We start from the raw sequence: 21,819 nt of genomic DNA, 5'->3' as shown, positions 1-21,819 counted from the left end.
TCTCTATTGGAGACAGCAATGCACATACATTGCATACTGTCTATACTATACTCACACTCACAGAAGATTTGCTTGTCCCTTTGGTTTGATGAGACTTTAAGTTTACATTTACACCAGATGACCTTCAGAAATGTATATGCCCATGTGATTACTTCTAATTGTTTGTGTCTATGTCTGCCCACTTGTATCAGCGTGTTTCACACCTTATAAATGTGTGAATGTTATGTTTCTGTATGTACAGTCTATTTACTTAAAAGCTATACACACACACACACACACACACACACACACACATTTAGGTTTTATGTGTGGTCTGGGAGGTGTGTATTTCTCTCAGGAATGGCTAAAGGAAAGGCAGAGGGTGTTCTCCTCCCATCCGTGACAGATTTAGTCATAAATCTGTTGGATTAATACACAGCCTCCCAAGGACTCTCGTGGTGTGTGTTGTTGAAACACAGGAGTCACTTAAAGCCAGACTCCCAGTACTATTTGTCTTCGGCTCTCTTCCCTATCACGGTTATTGATGTCACAAACACACGCACAAACACGCACACCCACAAACGCGCACACACACACACACACAAACGCATACACACACACACAAAGGACAGAAGGCATATGAAAAATGTAGAGTAAATGAGAGGAAAATTAGATAGAATTTGGTAAATGTCTCGTTTCAAAGGAGCTATTAAAATGTAAGTATTTTTGTGTGATAAATTAGCTTCTTTCAATGGACAAATCTAACCTCCTTTGAAGACCTCCAGTTGTAATTCATTCCGTTATTTAATACGTAAATTGTACTCATCTGCAGCAGTTATATCAATTTGAGAATTTGTTGCATTTGTTTATTCGTAGCACAAAGGCTTGCAAACATAATCAGTGAGTTTTTTCTTTTTTTCAATCTTTTTTTTATTGCTACCTGTCTAATTGACCTCCCTGGGGAAAAGACTTTACTGTCACTCTCTACGGCTGTCTTCATTCTACAGGGAAATAAACTATTTGCATGCACCCTCTTTTCCGCTATTAAAGATGCCCCCTGAACACATTCGCCTCTCTTTGTATGGAAATAGAGGTCCAAGCACTCAGTTTCTGGCCATCTATTGTCATTCCAGGTAGATCTGCTTAGTTTATTACCACATCCAACTGGCTTCCCAGAAGGAGCCTGACTCTCTAGACATTAACGCAGCACACAGCACCACAGGCAGAGAAAGCAGCGATGAGTTAATTTCAACTCATTTCCATCTTATTTCTAAAGAAAAGAGTTTAATTCATTGTGTGTTTGACTGTAGGTGAGGGTGCAAGTTAATGTATGTGCCCCAGAGAGGTCTCTCAAAAGGAAGAGCCTGAAACAGTGACTTAAATCCCCTGATGGAATCGGACTCATAAATTACCCTCATGGTGCCAATATGAGAAAGATTGACTGAAATAGCTGGGGTTATACTCTGGTATGGCTGACTGCAGAGGATATTGGCTTAGAGGTGCATTCTGCCTGATCAACACAAATATGCAGCATATAGTTCCACTCTTCAGTCATTACCAGCCATAAAGTTCACATCCCCTTGTGTCTTTACAGTCACTTAAATGCAGTCCTCATATTTTGGTGTTTTCTCTAATGACCGCAGTTAACAGCTATATTCCTCTTTCTCATTTTAACAAAAGCAAAGTGGTATTTCTGCATGAGTGTGCCTCATTCACTACCAGCTTATGACTGTATAGATCTTTCAGTGCAGGGAGTCAAAGAGATGCCAACACACACTCACTTTCTGTAATAGTGGCGTGCAAGATATAGACGCATTTTGTTATAATGGCACACAGTCAATTAGCAGGACGTGTTTTTTTTGCTCCTTCTTTTGCTCTCTCCCTGTTATCCTAGACCTGATGGATCTGATGCTGAAAAGTATACAAGATTGTAGCTTAGAGTCACAATCTCATAATCACAACTTATCTATGTGACAGATGTGAAGGCTTTCAATTACTGTTTCTCTCCACAGAGTATACTGTTGATTTTCTCTAAACGTGGTAATCCATAGAGTGACAAATGCTGCACTATAAAGTAAGGAACAAAATATAGACACTGTACCGAATGAGCTCATGCTGCCAGTTAGTTGAAAGCGTATTTGCCTGTGTGAATTTTTGATGGGAGTGATTGATGTGAGGCAGCGTGGCGTCAACTTGGTGTTGCTGATGTGTTTGAAGGCTCTCTTTGTCAGTGGATAGACAGTGTGGTAACATGAGTGGCATCATAGACTGACTCATCAGCCTGCTCATGGTAGGACTTTAACCCTGAGGCTCACTCGCTCTGCCTCAAGACAATTCATCAAGTATTTATAAAAACAGGTAAAGATCAAGAATGTCTCTGGCCTGTCCTCCACAGTCAGTCATCCCTCCACTTTGTCTTGAGGTGGTTTCATCTTTTCTTTTGTTTGCCGCTGTTTTGGTAGACAGCGTACTGAACATTACCCATATACCTATTAAGCCCCTGTGCCCCATAAAATTCAAAGCTATAATTCACAACATGCCTGAAATTGCTGTCCTGACAGTGCCTGTCCCACTGAATCAGTGCTCAGATGAACGAGACATCTAGAGATGTCACCGACATAATAAACAGGGCTTTGGCCTATAGCCCCTTTTCTTTCTCAAGCCTGAGGCTCCAGGGCAGGGCCGAGCCTAGTCTCCGTCTAACACGCGCGACTCCTATTGATCCAGCTGGGATTGATGTCCTCCAGCGGCTGATTTAAGGCCCCTGTTGGCCCCCTTGCCTTTCCTAAAAGGTTGGGCTGAGTAAAACATGAGGCTGCTGCTGTGTATAGGTTAGCAAGTCTTCCTACTTTTCGTCTTCTACTCCTCCTCAGTTTCAGTCTTGTGCCTCTACAGGCTTTTATTTTGTATGTTTTATGGCAGTGAGTTTTTCACCCTGCCACAGTGAAGCAACGATGCTTTGTCTTATTGCAGAAGTCCTTCTTTAACTTTAGAAGACGTTTTGTATTAGAGTCTATTTGTTACTTTCTTGAGCATATCTTACCTCCTCTGCATGTTCCTTTTCTTCCTTTTTTTGTTTAATTTCCTCTCATTCTTGTATGTGTATTTTACTTTGCACGTTTCTCACTTTTGGCTCACCCATTCTCTGCGCTCCACCTCTAAAAATGTAAACCTAAACCCTTCTAATATTTGAACTTTCCCTGAAACAGCTTCAAAGTTATGCCATATAGATAAAACCACATCTGTATTCTATATGTGCATCTTTCAGTGAAATATTTAAAATCACATTTAATAGAGCTGCAAGTACATCAGTTGAAAATGTAGTGATTCATTCTTTCACATGCATTTAGTTATTTTTGAAATATTTGCTTGGCACAACTTGAGTCTGGAGTTTTAAGATCCTAAATAAAACTCTGCATGGATTCTGGAAGCTTTTTTTTTTCACTTTTTGTATAAACCCACAGGTGGACACACATATGTCTAAATCTATCAGGTTGGTATGACAGGCAAGTGTTCTGGTTTTGAGCCCTGATGGTTTGTTGCATTTAGCTCTGCTTTGGTTGTTCTGGTTTGACCTTACTGTCTGAATGCAGAAGTGATATTGGGGATTCAGTATTTGAGTTTGCAGAGAGAGTAAGAGGTTCAGGGGACAATGGGAGAGAAAGGTGAGGTAGAGAGATGATTCCTCCAGCCCATCGCTCTTGTCATGAGAGCAGTGTTGCAGAGTAGAGGAGAAGGGGAGGGGCAATGTTAATGTGCACTGTATCATTTATAACAGTAATACTGGCATCACTTGCTGCTAAATAGCATCATTTGTCAGGGAAAGGGCTCGGTGCCACAGTGTTACAGATAAGCACTAGAAGGATACCTACACTACACTACACTACACTACACTACACTACAACACACCACCTATACACACCACACACACCACACAACCACAACACACACACACACTATACTTTATATAATACTTGTGAGAAATGTTTGTGATTACAGCAATGCTCTAAACAAACCTTGACCCTCAGCACTGTGTGTCCCTACCTTTATTCTTATACAAAATCTTTCCTGAACCGTTAATCCAAATCCTAAACCTAAAACTAAAATTTATCTCAACCAAACCTAATCCTCAAACCTTATCATTTAAATCCCAGAAACGGGCAACAAAATGTTTTTCATCTTTCAAATCATTCATTGAGGACATTTACATTATCATTTATACAAACAGTCAAAAAAAGCAAATCAAGCATGCACAAATGTGAAAACATACAGTTGTGTTTGGAACAAAAAATGTCAGTCTTTTATTTCAGTTATATTTTTTTATATTTTATTTTATATTTTTATCATGATCAAATGTCATAATGCTGTTGAGTCAAACTCCTTAGTCTGTCTAAACATAGATAGTTAACAAAACAGAGATATTGTCGCTACTAACCTAATTGTCAGTTTTTCCACGTCTCCATTTCTTAGTTTTTCTTTACTTAATGGCATCTATTTTGCTTTGCCAATGTATGCTACTAAGGGGAAGCTTATACACTGATGAATACAGTGAAACTATGTGAGAAAATGGAGACAAATTACAGCAAAATCATACATATAATTCAATATCAAATCATTATCTAATGATACAGATTCAGTAGATAATGGACATGTTCTAGCCTCCAGTTCTGCACACGTGCCAGCTCTCTATACTTTCTCTTAAGTGAGTAAAGAATCTAACCCATATGCCTAATGGTTTGGTCCTAGTTCGCCTCTTTTTTCCAGAGTAGGAGTTAATCTTCCACAAGACTGGGACTCTCATACATAGTCTTAGTCTCAGATGATTTGTTATCATTCATTTTTTATCCTTCACTTGAGTGTATGTCTACCCACATGGAGCAGCCAATTCCTCCACAGACGAGAGGGCTGGAAGGAGGAGAGGAAAAAAAATCAGTTATTATTGATGACTATGAGGTAAAATGCTTAATTTGCACCGTCTTCAACCAAATTATAACTCATATTGAAAGCAGCTGAATTTGCATAAATCTCATTAGACGCAATGAGAGGGGTTCATAAATCGTTATATTAATTAGTCATTTTTGCCACCCTTTCATAGGAAAATGGGGTGTATTAATAAAACGAGAGGGGTGTGTGATTGTGAAGCCTAATTGGTCGTTGTGTTAAGCATTTTGGTGCGCAAGTGACAGACTTGATTTAGTTTGGCTTCACCTCTGTTGTCTGACCGAGTACCTGCAGGGAGGGAGAGAGGATGTGTGTGTGTGTGTGTGTGCACTCATTGCATGTGTGTATGATCTGTATTTACTCTCCCATGCACTCAGATTCAATACCTTCTTATTTATATTTAGGATGAAATAAAAGGTGGAGCTGAAGCTTATCCCAGCATGCATTAAGTGAGGTCAGCATCGCATGGCAAACATACAGACAAACATTTAGAGAAGTACATCTTTGGACCTCGGTGAAGAAAGACTTGTTACTGAGTTTTGGGTTTATTGTGAGAATAATGAAACAAGGGAGAATGAGAGTATGACAGAGTTGTGTTGGTGTTGGGGCAAGTGAAGCTATGTAGTTGTAAGTGTGCTTCGAGCCCACCTCTTCAGGACTACAGTTCAGCACCATGGACAGTGTCTTATCCCTACTCTGGGTGATGTTTTGTCTTTGTTTTTTGAAAATCGATGTCGCTGTCGATTCCCCAAACACGGCTCAGGGTTAGGGGATGAATACAGTAGGTCAATGGAATGTACTCAGTACTATATATATGTCTTAAGAGTCCTGCATTGGTCCGTTTTTGCAAACCCGCAGAGCTCATAACCGGAACTAACCCGTTACCCACAATTATGTGTAAGTCAAATCCGAACCCGACCTGACCCGTGTATATAAGACCCACGACCCATGACCTGTGCTACGCACACATATTTTTACTTAAGCAATTATAAGTGTAACCTATATAAGTATGAATTGAAATCATAGTTAACTGTTTGCCTGAATCAATCACCAACTGTTGCTATTCTACTACGCTGCTGCTGCGTCCACACAGCCAGTGGGGCACCAATGTCAGTTAAGCCCTGTACCAGTTGTGTTCTTGGAATAGTTTCTGTTAAGTGCTTCTGCTGCAGCTGTATGTTTCCTTAAAGAGGATGTGCAAGTTTGTGGCTTTCCCAGTAAAAAAGAATCCTGGCGGCTGATTAGGGTTGATAATATGTAACTGATTTAAATGTTAAAAATAGCCAGCTCATTTTCATTTCAGATTTTTCTGATAAAAACACATTTTTGTGTTCACCTGCTGCCTGCCCGCATTTAATTATTTTTCAACCATGCCTGTAAATTTATATGAATATATTTTTTACCCATTTCACAATGTTTTTGTGGGTTACCTGGAACAGGTGCAGGACTTGATTTATCTACATTTGAGCTGTGTCTATGTACGTTGTGTGTGTGAATGTGTGTGAATGTTTGTGTTTTGTGAATGTAAAGAGAATATTATAAATATTCATAACCACTGAGGCACCATTGTGTGTGTGACTGATATCGGCATACCCTCCTTAGCCCATTATGATAACCTTCCCATGCAGTTTTAGCAGGGACAGTAATGAGCCTTGTCCCTCTGGGTCGAGGGGTCCTGATGCTGTTCTCCATGCCCCTCCTATCCTCAACATTGCCCTCCCTGATACATCTGTCCAGCATGGTGGATTAGCTGGCCTGATGACGCTCCTCCTCTGGGTGTCTGTCTGAGTTCTGGTGTGTGTGATGAATGAAGTCTGTGAACCACTGCAACTACAATTTAAAAACACTTCTACCTTTACAGATGCTTGTGTGTGTGTGTGTGTGTGTGTGTGTGTGTGTTTATGTTGCAAGTTGTTTATATCATTATCATCATACCATGTACGATAGATATTTTTTTGTGTGTATTTAGGGGGTCATTTTAAGACGCTTAAATGAGAACAATCTAACTGACATTCAGACAGGTAACAATAACATTACTATACAAACACATAAGGATAAGCAATGCAATGAATGATATGTTTTGAATACGCCTGAGATATCATTTTATGTGGCTCAGTAGACATAATGTGACATCTCGGGAAATTACTGAATCAGTGTACTTACAATGGTTGTCTTGCTCCCAATCGATTGCTCTTTTAATTAGAAAATACAAGCTCATATAACCAATCAAAAATCTTGTTAGACACCCTGGCCTTTGACCCTGTGGGACCTCTGACCTTTGACTCTCTGTTTTGCAGGTTCTTCAGTGGCCCAGCTAAAGGCAACTGATCCTGAGGGGGAACCCCTCATGTACGGGGTTTCTGGAGAAGAAGCCATGAGGTATTTTTCTGTGAACAAAGACACTGGTGTGGTCTGGCTTCGACAGCAGCTCGATCGTGAGGTATGAACACCAAACACACACAAACTGTGTAACTGCTGCACACACTCTTACACATTACCAAAGCAAATGCACTATACACAAGAAAAGACACTCAGGACAATTTTTAAAATAGGACATGGAATTTAAATTATCAAATGATGAAAGAGCAGTGAAAAGTGCAATTCTCTTCAGCGGGAAGGAATGAAAAAGAAAGGGTTTGAGTTCAGAGTGGCATTTATGTGTCTTGTTATGCTTTTCTGCACTGCTGTTTTACACTGCATGTCCATGCAAAGTTTATGCTGATGTCTGTCTCTGTCTCCAACAGACCAAGTCAGAGATGCAGGTCGAATTCTACGTGAGTGACATTCAGGAGGTAAGAGGCAGATTTGCGCTGTGATCACAGTTATGACACCTCCCGTCACATGTTGACACCTGCATATAGCCTGACCACATGTCACATAGACCCCTTCTCTCTCAATCCGTCTCTCTTTCAGTCTCTCGCCTTCATTCTCACCCTTATTTCTCCTTTTCTCACATGTAATCATTCTGACACCTGTCTCACTCAACGCAGTTTAGTTTCTGAAACATACTGACGTTCAACCTACTCTTCCCCGCGGGTAATCTATCACACACTTGTCCTGCTTTCTTTCACTCTGAATCTTGACTTGGTGGGGCTAATGCACATTTTCTGTGACTACAGTTTTCTGACAAGTAACGTGTGTAGGAGGCTTTGGAACAGTTTTACCAAGGTGTTTCCTCCCTCAGGTGGTCAAAGACACAGTAAACATCCAGATTGGAGATGTGAACGACAATGCACCAATCTTCCATGGGCAGCCTTACACCGTCCAAATCCCAGAGGTAAGGCTGACAAAAAGTCATTATCTTATTGCATCCAAGGTAACTCAGAGGTAAATCAGAGGTTGTGATGAACTTTTATCAAATGGGCCCAAGCTCTTCCTGTCGAAGATTTAAATAAATACATATTTATGAAAATATATGTCGGACAATTGCCGCTAAATTCTTTCTTCTTCCAAAGACTTCAAACTGCTTTGGCTAACAAAGGGTTTTCTTTTGGAATTTAGGAAAAGGTCAGAAAACATATATATAAATTCACAGCTATGACTATTGTAACAGTAGTAACTGCATGGTGGCTACATCCAGCTTATGGTGATCATCAACAATTCATAGTGCTTTTCGGTCTGCTGGCCTGGAAATAGCTGTGTTTTGCTACCTGTGATCTTCCCAAGATTTGAGGAGTTGTCCTCTAGCTCATGTTTAGAGAGTGTGTACAGCCTCCTTTATAGGGAAGAAAAACACTCACTGCAGTGGAGACCTCAATCCCTTTTTCTCCTCTCTCTTTTTCTCTCATTCCTCTGTCCTCTCTCTGAATCTGCTACCTCCCTTCTCAGCTCTCACTTCTCTCCATCTTTCTCTCTCCTTTCCCTCTCCTCTTTGCCCTCTCCCTCATCTAATCCTTGATAGAAGTAATTGCCAGAGTGGAGTGGAGGACTTCAAACAGGGGCTGAAATCCACACACGCAAACACACACGCACACACATCCACATATCTTGTTGTGTTGATATTGAGCGCATACCTCTTTCTGAGTCTTCACCAAATCTTCAAAGCCACTGGCTTTTTCTCTCCCCAATCCATAAAGTCAGGCAAATAAATGGGAGAAAGAAGGACTGTTTAGACGAGGCTGTTTAGACCACCCACCAGGGAAGGTTCTCTCAGGCCAATGCAACCATTGCTCAGTTGTGTGGGACTCACTTATAGTCCACATACAGACTTTCCAAGCTTTGCAAACAATAGGCTTCAGTTTAGCCTCCGGAAAGCCATTAAATAGAGCTGTGTTTGACCCTCAGTCGCTCACATATTGTTTGCTCCCTTGCATCACTCAGTGAATTACTGCTTATGTCAGTCCTGCCGTCCAAGTTCTTACAGAATTTAAGCTTTTTATTTGAGGCAATGGGATGTGGTAATAGATCAGATCCCTTAAAACACTGAACACAGCTTAGTCTAATTCACTGGTATCTTGTTTACATTGAAAAAAGCTTGTAACAATGAGACATGACTTAGTCAAAATAAAATATGCAAATATAATAATTTTTTATCACAAATAATAATAAATAAAATATATATAATACATTTGTTTGTGTGCCTTGCTTGATAAATGTGATTCTGCAAACTCATTCATATTTTAGGACTGTGTGTTACAATAACCAATGCAGTCCATAGCACTATTTGAGATCTCTTCATTAAAGCTTTTCACCTCTTCCATCTGGAAGTGGGAGTTTTTGGAACTCTGTTCTGTCAGGAGTCAGTTTCTTCCTCACTATACCCTGTTTCGCCTTTTTCTGCCCTTTTCTCCACCTTATCTTGTTTTCCCACAACTTTTGTTCCCTGCATTTTTATGGCCTCATTACCTCAGTGACCTTAACTGACCTCCAGCGGGCGAAGCAAACATGCTACAACATCACTCCATCATACTGTCACTCACTGGCAGTGGGCATGCCAGAGTAACTGGGGGTTAAAGTACCATCAGTACTGCTAGAGTGCTGCTGAACTTTAGTACACAGAGAAAAAGATGAGAGAGGGTGATGGATGTGAAGGACGACAGAGAGGAGTGATGACAGAAAAACAAAGGAGTCAAATAATGAGATTTAACGTAGGCAAAGTGGCACTGAATATGGAACAGATTGACAGAAAGAAAAAGAAAACAACGCAAAGTGCTTCAGGGTTGTTGAGAAAGAAAAATAGTTAGGGGAGGAGGTATCTTGAGGTGGGCCTGACGCAGCTCAGCGGTGAGCAGATGAACCAATGTGAGTGGCAAGGTGAGCAGTGCAGTAGGGAGAGCGGGGGGGAGTGTGTGTGTAAATGTCGTTTTAATTTGTAGAGCCATAAAGAGGGTGAAGGGGAGCAGGTGGGCTGCTAGCATTCCCTCTGTCACTGCTAATGAGCTGGCCAGATTTACAGCATCCACACACTCAAGCAGCCAGCAGCAGAGACTGGATACAAGGAGTGACGACTATCACCAGAAATAATGTTGTCATAGAACAGCAGATGGGCCACAACCCAAATCCATTATTGGATGAGATGATGGAGTGAGCCCACAACATACTGAGAAGTGTTTTTCACATTCCCTAAGCTCGACAGGTAGTCGTCTATGTAGTAAGCCACTCAAAATGTTTTGCCAAGTGTGCATCTGTGGAGCACAGAGCTGCCGTCTGAGCAACTGTGGGACCATCTATGTCTTAAAGAGCAACCCTCCCCAAAAGCACTCACAGACCTCTCCCCAGCTGCCTGACCCTCAAACTCCCCCACTGGGAGTAGGTCTCTCTGTCAGTGTCACTGTGATAATATCAAATGCCAACACTAAAAACCTCTAACTGTTCCCAGTGTGTACTCCAGTGGTTCCATAAGCCTGTCCCTGACCACAAACAGTCTTCTCTTGTTCTTTTAGTCTATATTTCTTTCTGTCTCCAATGCTTGTTTATTTATTTATTTATTTATTTATTTATTTATTATTATTTATTTTTTTTTTTTTTTTTTGGGGGGGGGGGGGGGTTGAGCCCCTCCACTTACAACATTTCATAATTTAAATACAATTTATTTTTCATCCTCCTGGCAATCCTCACATTCATCCCTACCCACAGTAGATGTGCAGTGCAGTGGAATCCTGCCTCTGCAGTAATGGTGCACCCAAGTTTCTATAGCCGACTTCAGACAAGCAGAGTAATGCGGCACATAGATGGATTAAAAGTATGGGCAAACAAGCAGACAAGCAAGAGGCTCCAGGTGATATATATCCAAACTTTATCTGTTTACTGTCTCTCAGGTATGTCAGGCAGGTGAGCAAATCCCTCCTCAGCCTCTATTTTCTATCAGCCATATCTCAATGTCCCTCTCTAACCTACGGTAAGCTCTGATGAACTACGGCGATGTTATAGAATCCGGCTGCCCAAGGTGGAAACCCCTCAGGTGAAAGTCAGACATCTGATGAAGGAAAAACCCTTTAGTCTGGCTTCTGTATTTAATTTTAAAATAATTCCTCAACAGAAGTATAGTAACATGAATCCTCATCAGAACCTGACATTATTTGTTCCTAAAACAATTATACCTAACCTGTGTTCAATAAAATACCCAGAAGAAAAGTCTGGCTCTTAGCCCCAGTTTTATTATATTTTTGATTAATCAATGATATTATTAGTATTATTGTGTGTTTGGGAAGCAGGTCCACTGCTCAAAGGAATTCAAACCACCATCATTTTTGGCTGCTACTTCCTCCAAACAATTTTGAGTTGAATAGCATGACAGCATTTCACACACAAAACACACAAATACACACACAAAAATGCACTCATATTTGAGATAATATTGGCAGAGGGTGTTTGAGAGCTCCTATTACGCCTGTGAATGAGCTGTTTAGTGCTTGATGTGGGCTCTGGCAGCAAAACAGAGGCACCTGTTATTTGATGTGCCCTCTGTCGCTGTCAGGTAGAACATAGATGAATCTGTTATATTCCTTTCTTCTTTGCCTTTGTTCACTTCTGAAAGCTGAAATTCAATCCCTAATCTTTTATCGCCTTCTGCCCCGTACCTCAGCAGGTTACAGCATGCAAAGGTAATTTGTTTACCAGGTTACAAACAAATCTTTCAGCTCTACAGCCGCAGCTACAGTATGTGGGTGACTAATGTCTTTGCAGTTGCAAGGTTCTTTGGGAACTTAAAAGAAACTAGTCTTATTTGTAGTGGAATATATTTATTTAAAAATCACAGTCAAGATATTTGACTTCTAACTTCATACATTCTCTATATGTCATATACATTGAATGCACACAAGCCAACAAATACACACCTTGTTCATGAAACACAACACACACATTCACTGCTTCCTAGAAGTTGGATTTAGCCCATAATGATTTCAGTATCATCGCTCCTGGTCTCTCATGTAGTGTAATTGAATCTAGTGGTTACTGAGCTGAGTGGTGGCTGGTTGACAGGCGCAGGCCTCAAAGAGAATTCTGCCTGACACTAAGACCCTAAGCCCCGTAGGGAGGGATGGAGGGATTTAGGGAGAAAGAGAGAAAAAAATTGATAAAGTGAGAAGGTTAAATGGGAAGCAGTCAATATTTTACTCACCTCAGGCACCATTTATAACTTTCCACTACATAGAAATGGTGCCTAGGACCTTAGGAATTCTTCTTCCTGAGTAACCCAAGTTGTGGTTATTCAAAAAAATATCCTTATTCTGCTGTTCATCTGCATCATATCCTTTATACTGAATAATGAATCAATTCTGAATACAATATAGAGGGTGTTTATGAAGTGTTGAAACAGTAAACTGTTGGTAGTTCTGTTTAATATAGTTTTGTTTATTTTTTAGATATTTCTTCATCTGCCCATATGATTATATCTGTCAGCACTGATTAGACCATGGCACATGATAATCCTCTACAAACTAATATAACTCCTCCTCCTACATTTACTCCTCAATTTCTTATACAACGCAAATACAGTACATATGGCCAGTTAATCTACAGGCCCAGGATGTTTTACCAGCTGTTTATTTACATATTACATGCAAAAAGAGTCCCCTAATTTCAGTTTCTGCATTTCACTGATGGGGTTTGTTTAGGTGTGTGAGGGGGGTGTAATTTTCCATCTGCAGATCCTCTCTATGTGTGGATAGCACACCCTTAAAATAGGGAGTGCAGTCATTCACTTCCATGAATGATGATTCATTTGTAGACTTCAGTAAGCCTTTCAGGGCAAATGGTCGCTTAAGTGAGTTGTCAGTTGTCGTGCCTGTAGAACAATTTTTCTGTGCATCCTTTCCAGTCCAGGGGTTAACGCAACAAATACTGCCTGGGCATCACATACGCTGCCACTCGTGAAGGTAAATCACCTCCTCTTTCTCTTTATCTTTCTGTCATTTACTTTATCCCGCTGAGCATGAAGAGCACCTTGATTTGCGTGCTATGCAGCGATGGGCGCAGATTTGTCTGTCAGAAAAAGGGAAGGCTCGTGTTTGTGAGTGACCATCGAAAAGTGTATTTCTGAGAGAGAGAGAGACGGGGGGAGAGACAGAAAGACAGAATAAGGAAAGTAAGGTGGGAGCACACAAGGAAAGTCTGAGTGAGAGGGGCAAGATTGAAGGGGGAGAGAGAACGGCTTGCACTCCCAAAAGCCATTAAAGTTTGATTCACCCACTCCTCACTCTTTGAATAAATCAACCTGTCGTTCCTCTCTCCCTTTCTTTCAAGTGTGTGGGTCCCACCCCTGCATCCCCACCCCACCCTGCCTTTGGCACCCTTCTTCCCTCTAAAACTCACTTGGCAGAATTGTGAATTTCGACAAGTTTTGCTAAAATGGAAGACAGTTGTGCATCGTGTCAATCCCTCAATATTTTGCAGCTGCTTATGTGTTTGTGTTTAAGAAGAGAGAAAAAAAGGGCATGCTAGCTGGCTTTTTGCAGAGTGTATGATGCCCATGGTTATGGGAACAATATTCGGCTACAAGCCGTGCCTTCAACCTCACCAGGACTCCACTTGGCATTATGCAAATTCCTCAACAATTCTTTCCCTCTGTCGTCTTCTGTGTCTCAATATTCATCGCCCTCCCCATTTGTCAGTTTTTCCCCCTCACTGTTCCTCTGACCGTGGCTAGATTTTCCTTAATAGAGCTTTATAACCTTTCCAATTTGCTCAAATCTGTTTTAGCTGTCACTTCCACAATTGAGGTGGTAGGGAGAGAAGCCTTAAAGAAAATGATACATTATAAAGCAGTATTAAAGAAAGGTGAAAAGGAAACACTTACCTACAGTTTACCATATTTCTTGTTGGTATTTATCTATGTGCAGCATAGTATAATAATAACAGTATTAGGGCTCATTCTTTTTTAAGCATATACAATGAGCCATACATATAAAAAAAACCTTCTGTAGAGTAAAATATTATAATGTAACTCATTCCTTCGTTTAACTTTTGTAGAAAGCACGACTGACTTGAGCTGATAAATGCAATGCTTCCTGTTAAAATATATTTTTGCCACTTCTTTTACACCTCAGATCCTTGGTTTTACAGAGCTATGTTATAGCAAGCATACATGACAACCACAACAAACACCTCTCAAACTAAGGTGACAAACAGATGTTTAAGCTCAAACTTATAGCCCATCTTTGTCAAATCTCTGCTGCATTTACAGGTTGTCATTCTACTCAGTCTTATGTTGTGTCTTGTTTGGCACTTCCTCTTATAGAGCAAATCAGCCTTCTTGCCCCACTAGCTGAGACTGAGGAGCGCTCAAGATATTGGTTGGTCTCTCTAACACTATGGTTTCCAGGAATACATCACAACTACTAGACCAATTTCTGGAATTCTCTCTAATGCCACCTCAAGCCCATATACACACCTAGGAATTTTTGGACACTTTATGGACTTTTCCTCTGGCGAGTCTAAGTCTAAAATGTCAGCTTTGCACAAGACACATACTGTATGTCATACTTTAATAGGCTGATTGTGAAAGAGATTGAGGCTGAGTATTTATGCTCCTCCGGGGCTGAACCGGTTTGAGTTAAATAGCACCATCATCAAATTTTACATTTTGGCCCCACTACTGGTAAGGCTAGAAAAGCAATTCATCATTTATCATAAATTCCCTATAAGGTCCAGCACTATAGTGGAAGCAGAGCTTTCAGTATAGTTTTCTCTGTAGGATTTTCTGACTAAATCTTTGAATACAGTACAACATACTGAGGAATCTTCTTTCCTTGTTAGGACTTTGAGATTATCTGTCTTCCTGAAAGAAGCTTCGTATAAACTATTGTAATGTCTTGATTTTTTCTTATTTTCGACAGCATAATAAAATTGTATGATTTCTGTATTCTTTCAGATATAAATAACACTGAAATGTGATTTATTTTCTCTCCTGTTTAAAAATGGGTCTACTTGTACCTTTGTTTCCAATCCCAAAGCACTATCTCGTTATAGCAGTGTGCAGTTTGTATATCACTATTTACTTTGCCAAATCAAAATGTTAAAATTTTACCAGCCACTCAATATATAACCACTGTTTTTACTGGCGAGTGAAGCAAATCTACCAGCCACTCGTATATTTTACCAGCATTTGTCTGGTGGCTGGTGCTAATTTTGTGCAGGATAAATGTTATTGTAATGCTCACAGTGAGAAACCCACCAAAGCCAAGCCTGTTTCTGACTGAGTGTGTGAATAATGAACTTTCTGAAACCAGGAGTGAGCAAAGTAGAAAAAAAAAGATAACAGCAACTGTGTTGTTCTGATCTGCCATAGTAGAAGAAGAAATCAATATGAAGTATTGTACATAGTTGTGTAAGTCCCCAAAGAACAGAGTTGTCTTTGCTTAGGAGATCCTGCATTAGGAAACTAAGCAAATAAATTGCATTATTCATTAAAAAAAACTAAATTAAGTCATTTAACCCATTGGCTTGGTATAAACTACAATAACATATAAACATATGTGTGGTAGCCTCTCCTTTCAATTACCAAACCTTTGGACTGAAAAACAGTTAGACATTTAGAGATATTCTTTGGTGAGGTGAGGGTCTTTTCTTGTAATCTTCCATTTATTGGACACATGTCAGAAAATAAGCAAGATCTGTTTTCCCCATAGTCACCGACGAACACTGATACCAGCAAACGTCACCAAGGTCCCTTTTCATCCAAGTGAAACCCCTTTCGTCCTCAGCGTCTTCCCCTCCACCTCATTCTTTCCTCCCCCTTCCGTGGTGTCCCCAACATAAGTGCTTTGATGTATAATTGAGTTGTGTGCTCGGCCTCTCTTCTCCCCCTTTCTTTAACTCTTTCTGCTATGCACCCCCACCCCCAAGACCGGCTTATAGAGAAGGTAGGTTAAAGGGGGAAAGGAGAAAAAAAAGGAAGCAAAAGGAAATTAAGACATCTCTTATATGAGATATTTGGCAGTAGATAGGCTATTGGATTTTAATACAGCTACTTTATAAGAAAAGTGTGCAGCTAAGAGCCACTGCTATAACAAACCTTAGGCGACATTTCAGGAGTCTCTACAAATGAATCAATAAAATGCTATTAAGAAATGTTGTTGCATGAGCAAAGGGGATTGAGACAGTCGAAGACAATCCTCAACACTCCTCCTGTTGAGAGCTCCATTACTGGTGTTGTGTCTCATCAACAAGATGTAATGTAATTTGACAACGTCACATTCTACTAATTGTGATAAAGAGAGAGATGAAAGGGGAATGAAATGATGGAAATAACAGGTTGGGATATTTGCTTTGTCGTAGGAAGTACCAATTGCCATGTAATGATCAGTTTATACAAGAGATGATTATACACATTGCCGTTTTGTATTAGAGTCATTAGTGCTGCCAGTGCTTTTTAGAGATCTGTCATCATACAATATGCAACCAGGCTAAACTTTGGGTATGTTTTGCTCTAATAAACTAAAAGTGCAAGTGTTTTTGTCTTGTTTATGTCCATCTTCTTCCTACATGCAGTACTTTTCTTTGCTTGCTTGTCTCTCTGTCCCCACTCCTCTCTGCTGCAGAGCTACATGAAGTGATTGCAAACGGACCCCAGTAGTGCCGCGGTTTCTCTGTACAGTCCGTTCAGATCTGTTTGTCTTTCTGTGTGTGACTTTCATGTTTAGTTCAGTTAATTTAATTTCTTATAGATTCATCACTTGACAGACTGGCATCAATACTTTGGACCTAATTGCAAAGCTGAAACTAATGAGATTTTCTTGCATTAGTGCTTAACTTGCTCATGACATTGTGTCATGAAATATTTTTTTTTCCTATTCTGTATAATCCAGTTTAGTACTGTAAAGCAAAGGTAAATTAGTTAGAAAAATATGCTTTACTGGCTTAGCAACATATTTTCTGTGTTGCCAAAGCATCCTAGCATATCAGCTGAGGTAATATTATTGACTCTCTGACCAGAACAGATGGCTAGTAAAGACTTAAATGCTGTAAAGTAATACTTCGTCAAGAGTAGATTCAAACGTTTTTGGCAGATTGTTATGTGGGAATTGAAATAAGAACTTTTTATTCTAATTGCTCATAATTTCTGCCGGACTGATCTGTTGGCATATCACCTCTCGTTTTTACTTTCTGAAAATAAAAAGCCTGCATACTAATGCATAACTCATCTTAGTGTTCTATGTTAGTTTGCCCAACACCCCAGTCCTATTAGACTTCCTTAGCTGGTAAGTAGACGGAGGCATTTTAATGCTCTGATTGTGTGGTCCCTGCTGAAAGCCTGAGATATGAGTGATGAGTCTAACCACACGCACAGTCACTCACACTGTCCTGTTTGGGAGTAACCACTGGCATTCTTCAAGCACTGGAATAATGCATAGGAAATTACAGGCACCTTGGGTCATAGTGCAGGAGAAAGGTAGCCAGGATATATGTACTCAGATGTGTCTGCAATTGATTGAAGTCTGTGAATTATGCATTGGATGGGAAGCATGTATGTGTGTGTATGTGTGTGTCTGTGACACCGGAGACATTAAGACTCGTGGAAGTAGAGCCCCATCTGCCCTCATGATACCCCGTGCCCGAGGCTACAGATAGAAAGAAATGTTGATATAGAGTGCAGTGTACCTATAGGACCAGACTGCAGAACGGAGAGATTCAGGGGTACAGAGTTCACAATGAAGTGAAAACACACAAAAGGCTTTAAAACAAGCATACGCAGGAATACAAGGAGAGAGAGGAGAAAAGGTGGTGGGAGAAGGAGAGCAGGGTATCTATTGAAAAACAGCAGAGTGCATTGAAACCCATGTGATGTTGCAGAGATGGCCTCAACAGCAACTTGGGCAGCATAGTTCGTCTGAGAATATGCTGTGTAAAGTGCAGCTTCTCTTGGTCATCGGCCCCAAACACTACATAAATAAGTTCCATAGTTAACACAGTAAAGTCAAGTCATGTCAAGTCATGTCAAGTCATGTTTGTTTGGATATTGCGTTGAAGAAAGAATAAAGGCAGACCAAGGAGTGCGACGAACAGTTTGTCAATGTATCGCAAGGCTAGCACATAAACAACAGTCAGTTGTTTATATTTATTGGTTCCCCAATAAATCTAACCTGCATATATTTGGACTTTGAAAGGAAACTAGCATGGCTCCAGACCTTTGAATCACTGCCCACATCTTCAGTTCTTTTTAGTAATTCAAATAGATCTGATGTTGAGCCAAACAGAGCTGTAGGTGGGATTGAGAATATGAATACATTTCTGTGCCAGTGGGAGACAAATAGTGACGAGTGGATAAGATCAACTCTGCTATATAGGCTATTGAAATTTGACTTAAACAGGGGAAAAAAACAGAATCATTAAGGTAACTGACCCTAGAAACTGTTATGGTTCTGTGGGGATGAGGTGGATATTTCAGTCACCACTAATTTGTTATGGAAAAATACCCCAAATACTCCCTATGAACACAATGTCAGAGTAAATAATAAAGTGAAAACCAAAAGGCAATTATGTGTGATTATCAGGCAAAGACAGAGCACCTAGAGGAAACCCATGGAGACATTGACAATATCCAAAATCCACAGACTGGTGGCTTCAAACCTTCTTGCTGTGAGGTTACAGTGTGAACTGAGACATCATGCCACACCATACAAAGCACTTGAGCACCAAAATGTAAATGTGGATAGATTGAGCATAAACTACAAGGCAGTTTAATAGACAACAAAAAGGAGCGATTTGGTCTCTTTAGGGAATTGGGGCGTCTGGCCCCTGTGTTCTGGGACATTGCAGATTACAGTAGTTGAGATGGTAAGAAAAGAGTGCATCAGTGACTGTCTATGTCAAACATCAGAAAAGCCTTGATGTCAGTAACAGTACATCTAACAAAATCTGTTTGTCAAACCTCAAAGTACTACCTGAAGTCACATCTTGAGCATGTTTTTTTTTAGCATAGATTAGCCTCTTTAGCTACAGTGACTTGTTTCAAGTGAAATGTCAACTTCTCACTGGTTAATAAAAATATAATCAAGCCTTCATCCAAGTATTGGCATCAAACAGAAACTGCCCTTTTGGCAGTAACTTTTCCATTCTCATGTTGATATTCTTGTATTTTGCCCAGACTCTTTACTTTGTCTTTATCTAAATCTCTTCCCGCTACTTCACTTCATCTCTCTTTTCCATGTTAGTTCCGGGTAATTGCCTGAACATTATTTCCCTCACTCCTAGTGAATTCAAATCAGACCTCTTGTACTGGGGGGGCTGCAAACATAATCCAGCTACCATAAAAAGCCTCTTTACCACTACATACAGTTACTGCTCAGTATTGGATGTATACCTTTACAAGTGATTGCCCTCAGTGGGAATAATAAAAGATTATGAACATAAAGCAACATGAGCACACGGAGCCCAGCTCATTGAACAATGTACAGCACCAGTTTACATGATGGTAATGAAACTGTACCAGTCTATGAATACTGGAGCTTGATCTCTCTGTCTCTTTCTCTGCTTTTGGTCATATAACTCTCATATGCACACACAAACACAAATACACGCTGCACACATACACAAACGCATGCATCGCTTCAACTGGTCCCTGATTCCCCTATGTCTTTAAAAGAAAGTGTGGACTGATTAAAGCCAGAGTTTTATGGGGAACTGTGAAAAAAATGACAAAATAAATAAATAAAACGAGTGTCTTGCCCCTCTAGGCAACAGCCGTTTATATGATAATCAGCTCTATTCTAATTTGCATTTAATTCTATTTTAAAAAATGACTTTTTAAAAAAGAGAAGAAGTGAAGAAGAACAGGAAAAATGATGTATGAGAACAAGATATTGTGTAGGAGGAAAAGCAAACAAGCTTTGTTATCATTTACCTTTCAGTGTCTTTCATCAGGTAGTTCATTTTTCTTTGGTTTATGACAATGTGACTTTTCCTCGAGGGCCATGGCCACCCAGTTCATAATAAGAACATACATGTACACTATATCTCTACTGTACAGACATATACCCATAAATCCAATCACTTTCTGACTTTGGAAAATACAACAAATGCCGAAGGTCTTTGTTCAGAACTAAAAGTTCACCATCAAAGTTTAAATCATTTTCCAATCATTTCTAACATTTTCACACTGTAATTTCACTTGCAAATGTGAGTGAAATGCTTGCACCTTAGAGCCCTGACTAGGTTGAATTCCTGAACTATCTGGGAAAACCAAATGGCTCTCAGATTCTATAGCATCTGCTCTAAAGCAAGGCCAGAGCAGTGGTAGTGCTCCCAGCTGTGACTGTACAGTGTAACATGTCCTCATCACTGTGATCATTACTGTTACATTACTATCAGGTTGGGGTCACAAACATGTATACTCACTGTAAAAAAAGACAAGACCATCACAAAGGAAACTGGTATTATCCACTGTGCTGTACATTAATTTTTCATTCTGTTTTCTTCGTCTGTCTTCTTTGTGTAGTCAATATCTTGAAAGGATCTCAATTTCCAACATGACTATGGGTACCACCTATAACTAAAGTATTCTCGATTCAGATGGATAACTTTCCACAACAGGTATAAAGAAGGTGCAGGGCTTGTTCATGTGGCCTGTCCTTGTACCCTTCCCCTGGGATCAGCCCATCTGCCTCTCTGTCTCTCTCTCTGGCCCTGTGGATCCCTCCAGCATGCCGGACCTGATTACCTTTACATTTAAACAAACAGCCCTGGCTCTTTGGAGGCAGTCAGCCATGAACTCTGACAGGGAGGCTGGGGTTAGGCAGTTGGGGGAGAAGACTGATCAGGAGATAAAGATGTTATTTGTTTCTTTTCTCTACTGATAAAATGCCATGTCCATACACACAAACACACACACACACACACACACACACACACATCCTTGTACTTGTCCTTGTGAGGACCCTCCATTGGCTACGTTGATTCCCTATCTCCCAACCACTTACTTTAACCATCACTACTACCTCAGTTTTTACCCTAACCTAAATTCCAGTTGTAACCTAAGTCATTGTAAAGCTATTAACTTAAACTCCAAGACTTAAGACCATTAAAGAAGTGAGTACCAGGCCACATGTCTGCTCTTAACAGAAAGCCCTAAGTCTAAGGAGCTAAAACTAAAAGCACGGAATCACATCAAATAATAAATACATGCACTCCCGCACACATACACAAGCATTCACACACACAAATTCATAGGCTGTCCTTGCCTTTCAAAAGTGGCTCCTCGCGCTGTCTGTTGGTGTGGAATCATTTTGTTCGGCTGAGTGCTTCTCCAGAAAATCGCCCATCGCTCAGCCAGGCCGCAGAGTGGACAGAGAGGAAAGCAGTGCAAAAGCAAGATGGAATCCAAGGAGGTTATAATGTGAGCCATTTTTTTGCCATCAGATTTTGTACAGTACACAAAGACTGGCTCCATATTATTTGTTGTATTATGTGTCCCTAACCAGTTTACCAGAAATTCATTGGGTACAGGAGGTCAGGTGAATT

At 40.3% G+C, this 21,819-nt stretch overlaps 1 protein-coding gene across 2 annotated transcripts in view; it reads left to right on the top strand.

Annotated features, from left to right (window-relative positions):
- Positions 1–21,819, top strand: part of cdh23 (cadherin-related 23) — a 160,986-nt gene that overhangs the window by 33,595 nt on the left and 105,572 nt on the right. For both annotated transcript variants that reach the window (XM_035663405.1, XM_035663404.1), the window contains 3 exons: positions 7,218–7,360; positions 7,665–7,712; positions 8,105–8,197. In XM_035663405.1, the coding sequence (XP_035519298.1) occupies positions 7,218–7,360; positions 7,665–7,712; positions 8,105–8,197 (284 nt within the window). The remainder of the gene's footprint in view (positions 1–7,217; positions 7,361–7,664; positions 7,713–8,104; positions 8,198–21,819) is intronic.

This window comes from Morone saxatilis, unplaced genomic scaffold (assembly GCF_004916995.1).
Source record: "Morone saxatilis isolate NCDOM2014 unplaced genomic scaffold, NCSU_SB_2.0 Contig19, whole genome shotgun sequence".
Lineage (NCBI taxonomy): Eukaryota > Metazoa > Chordata > Actinopteri > Moronidae > Morone > Morone saxatilis.
Note: the sequence above shows the minus strand (reverse complement) of the source record. Positions and strands in the feature narration are given on the sequence as shown.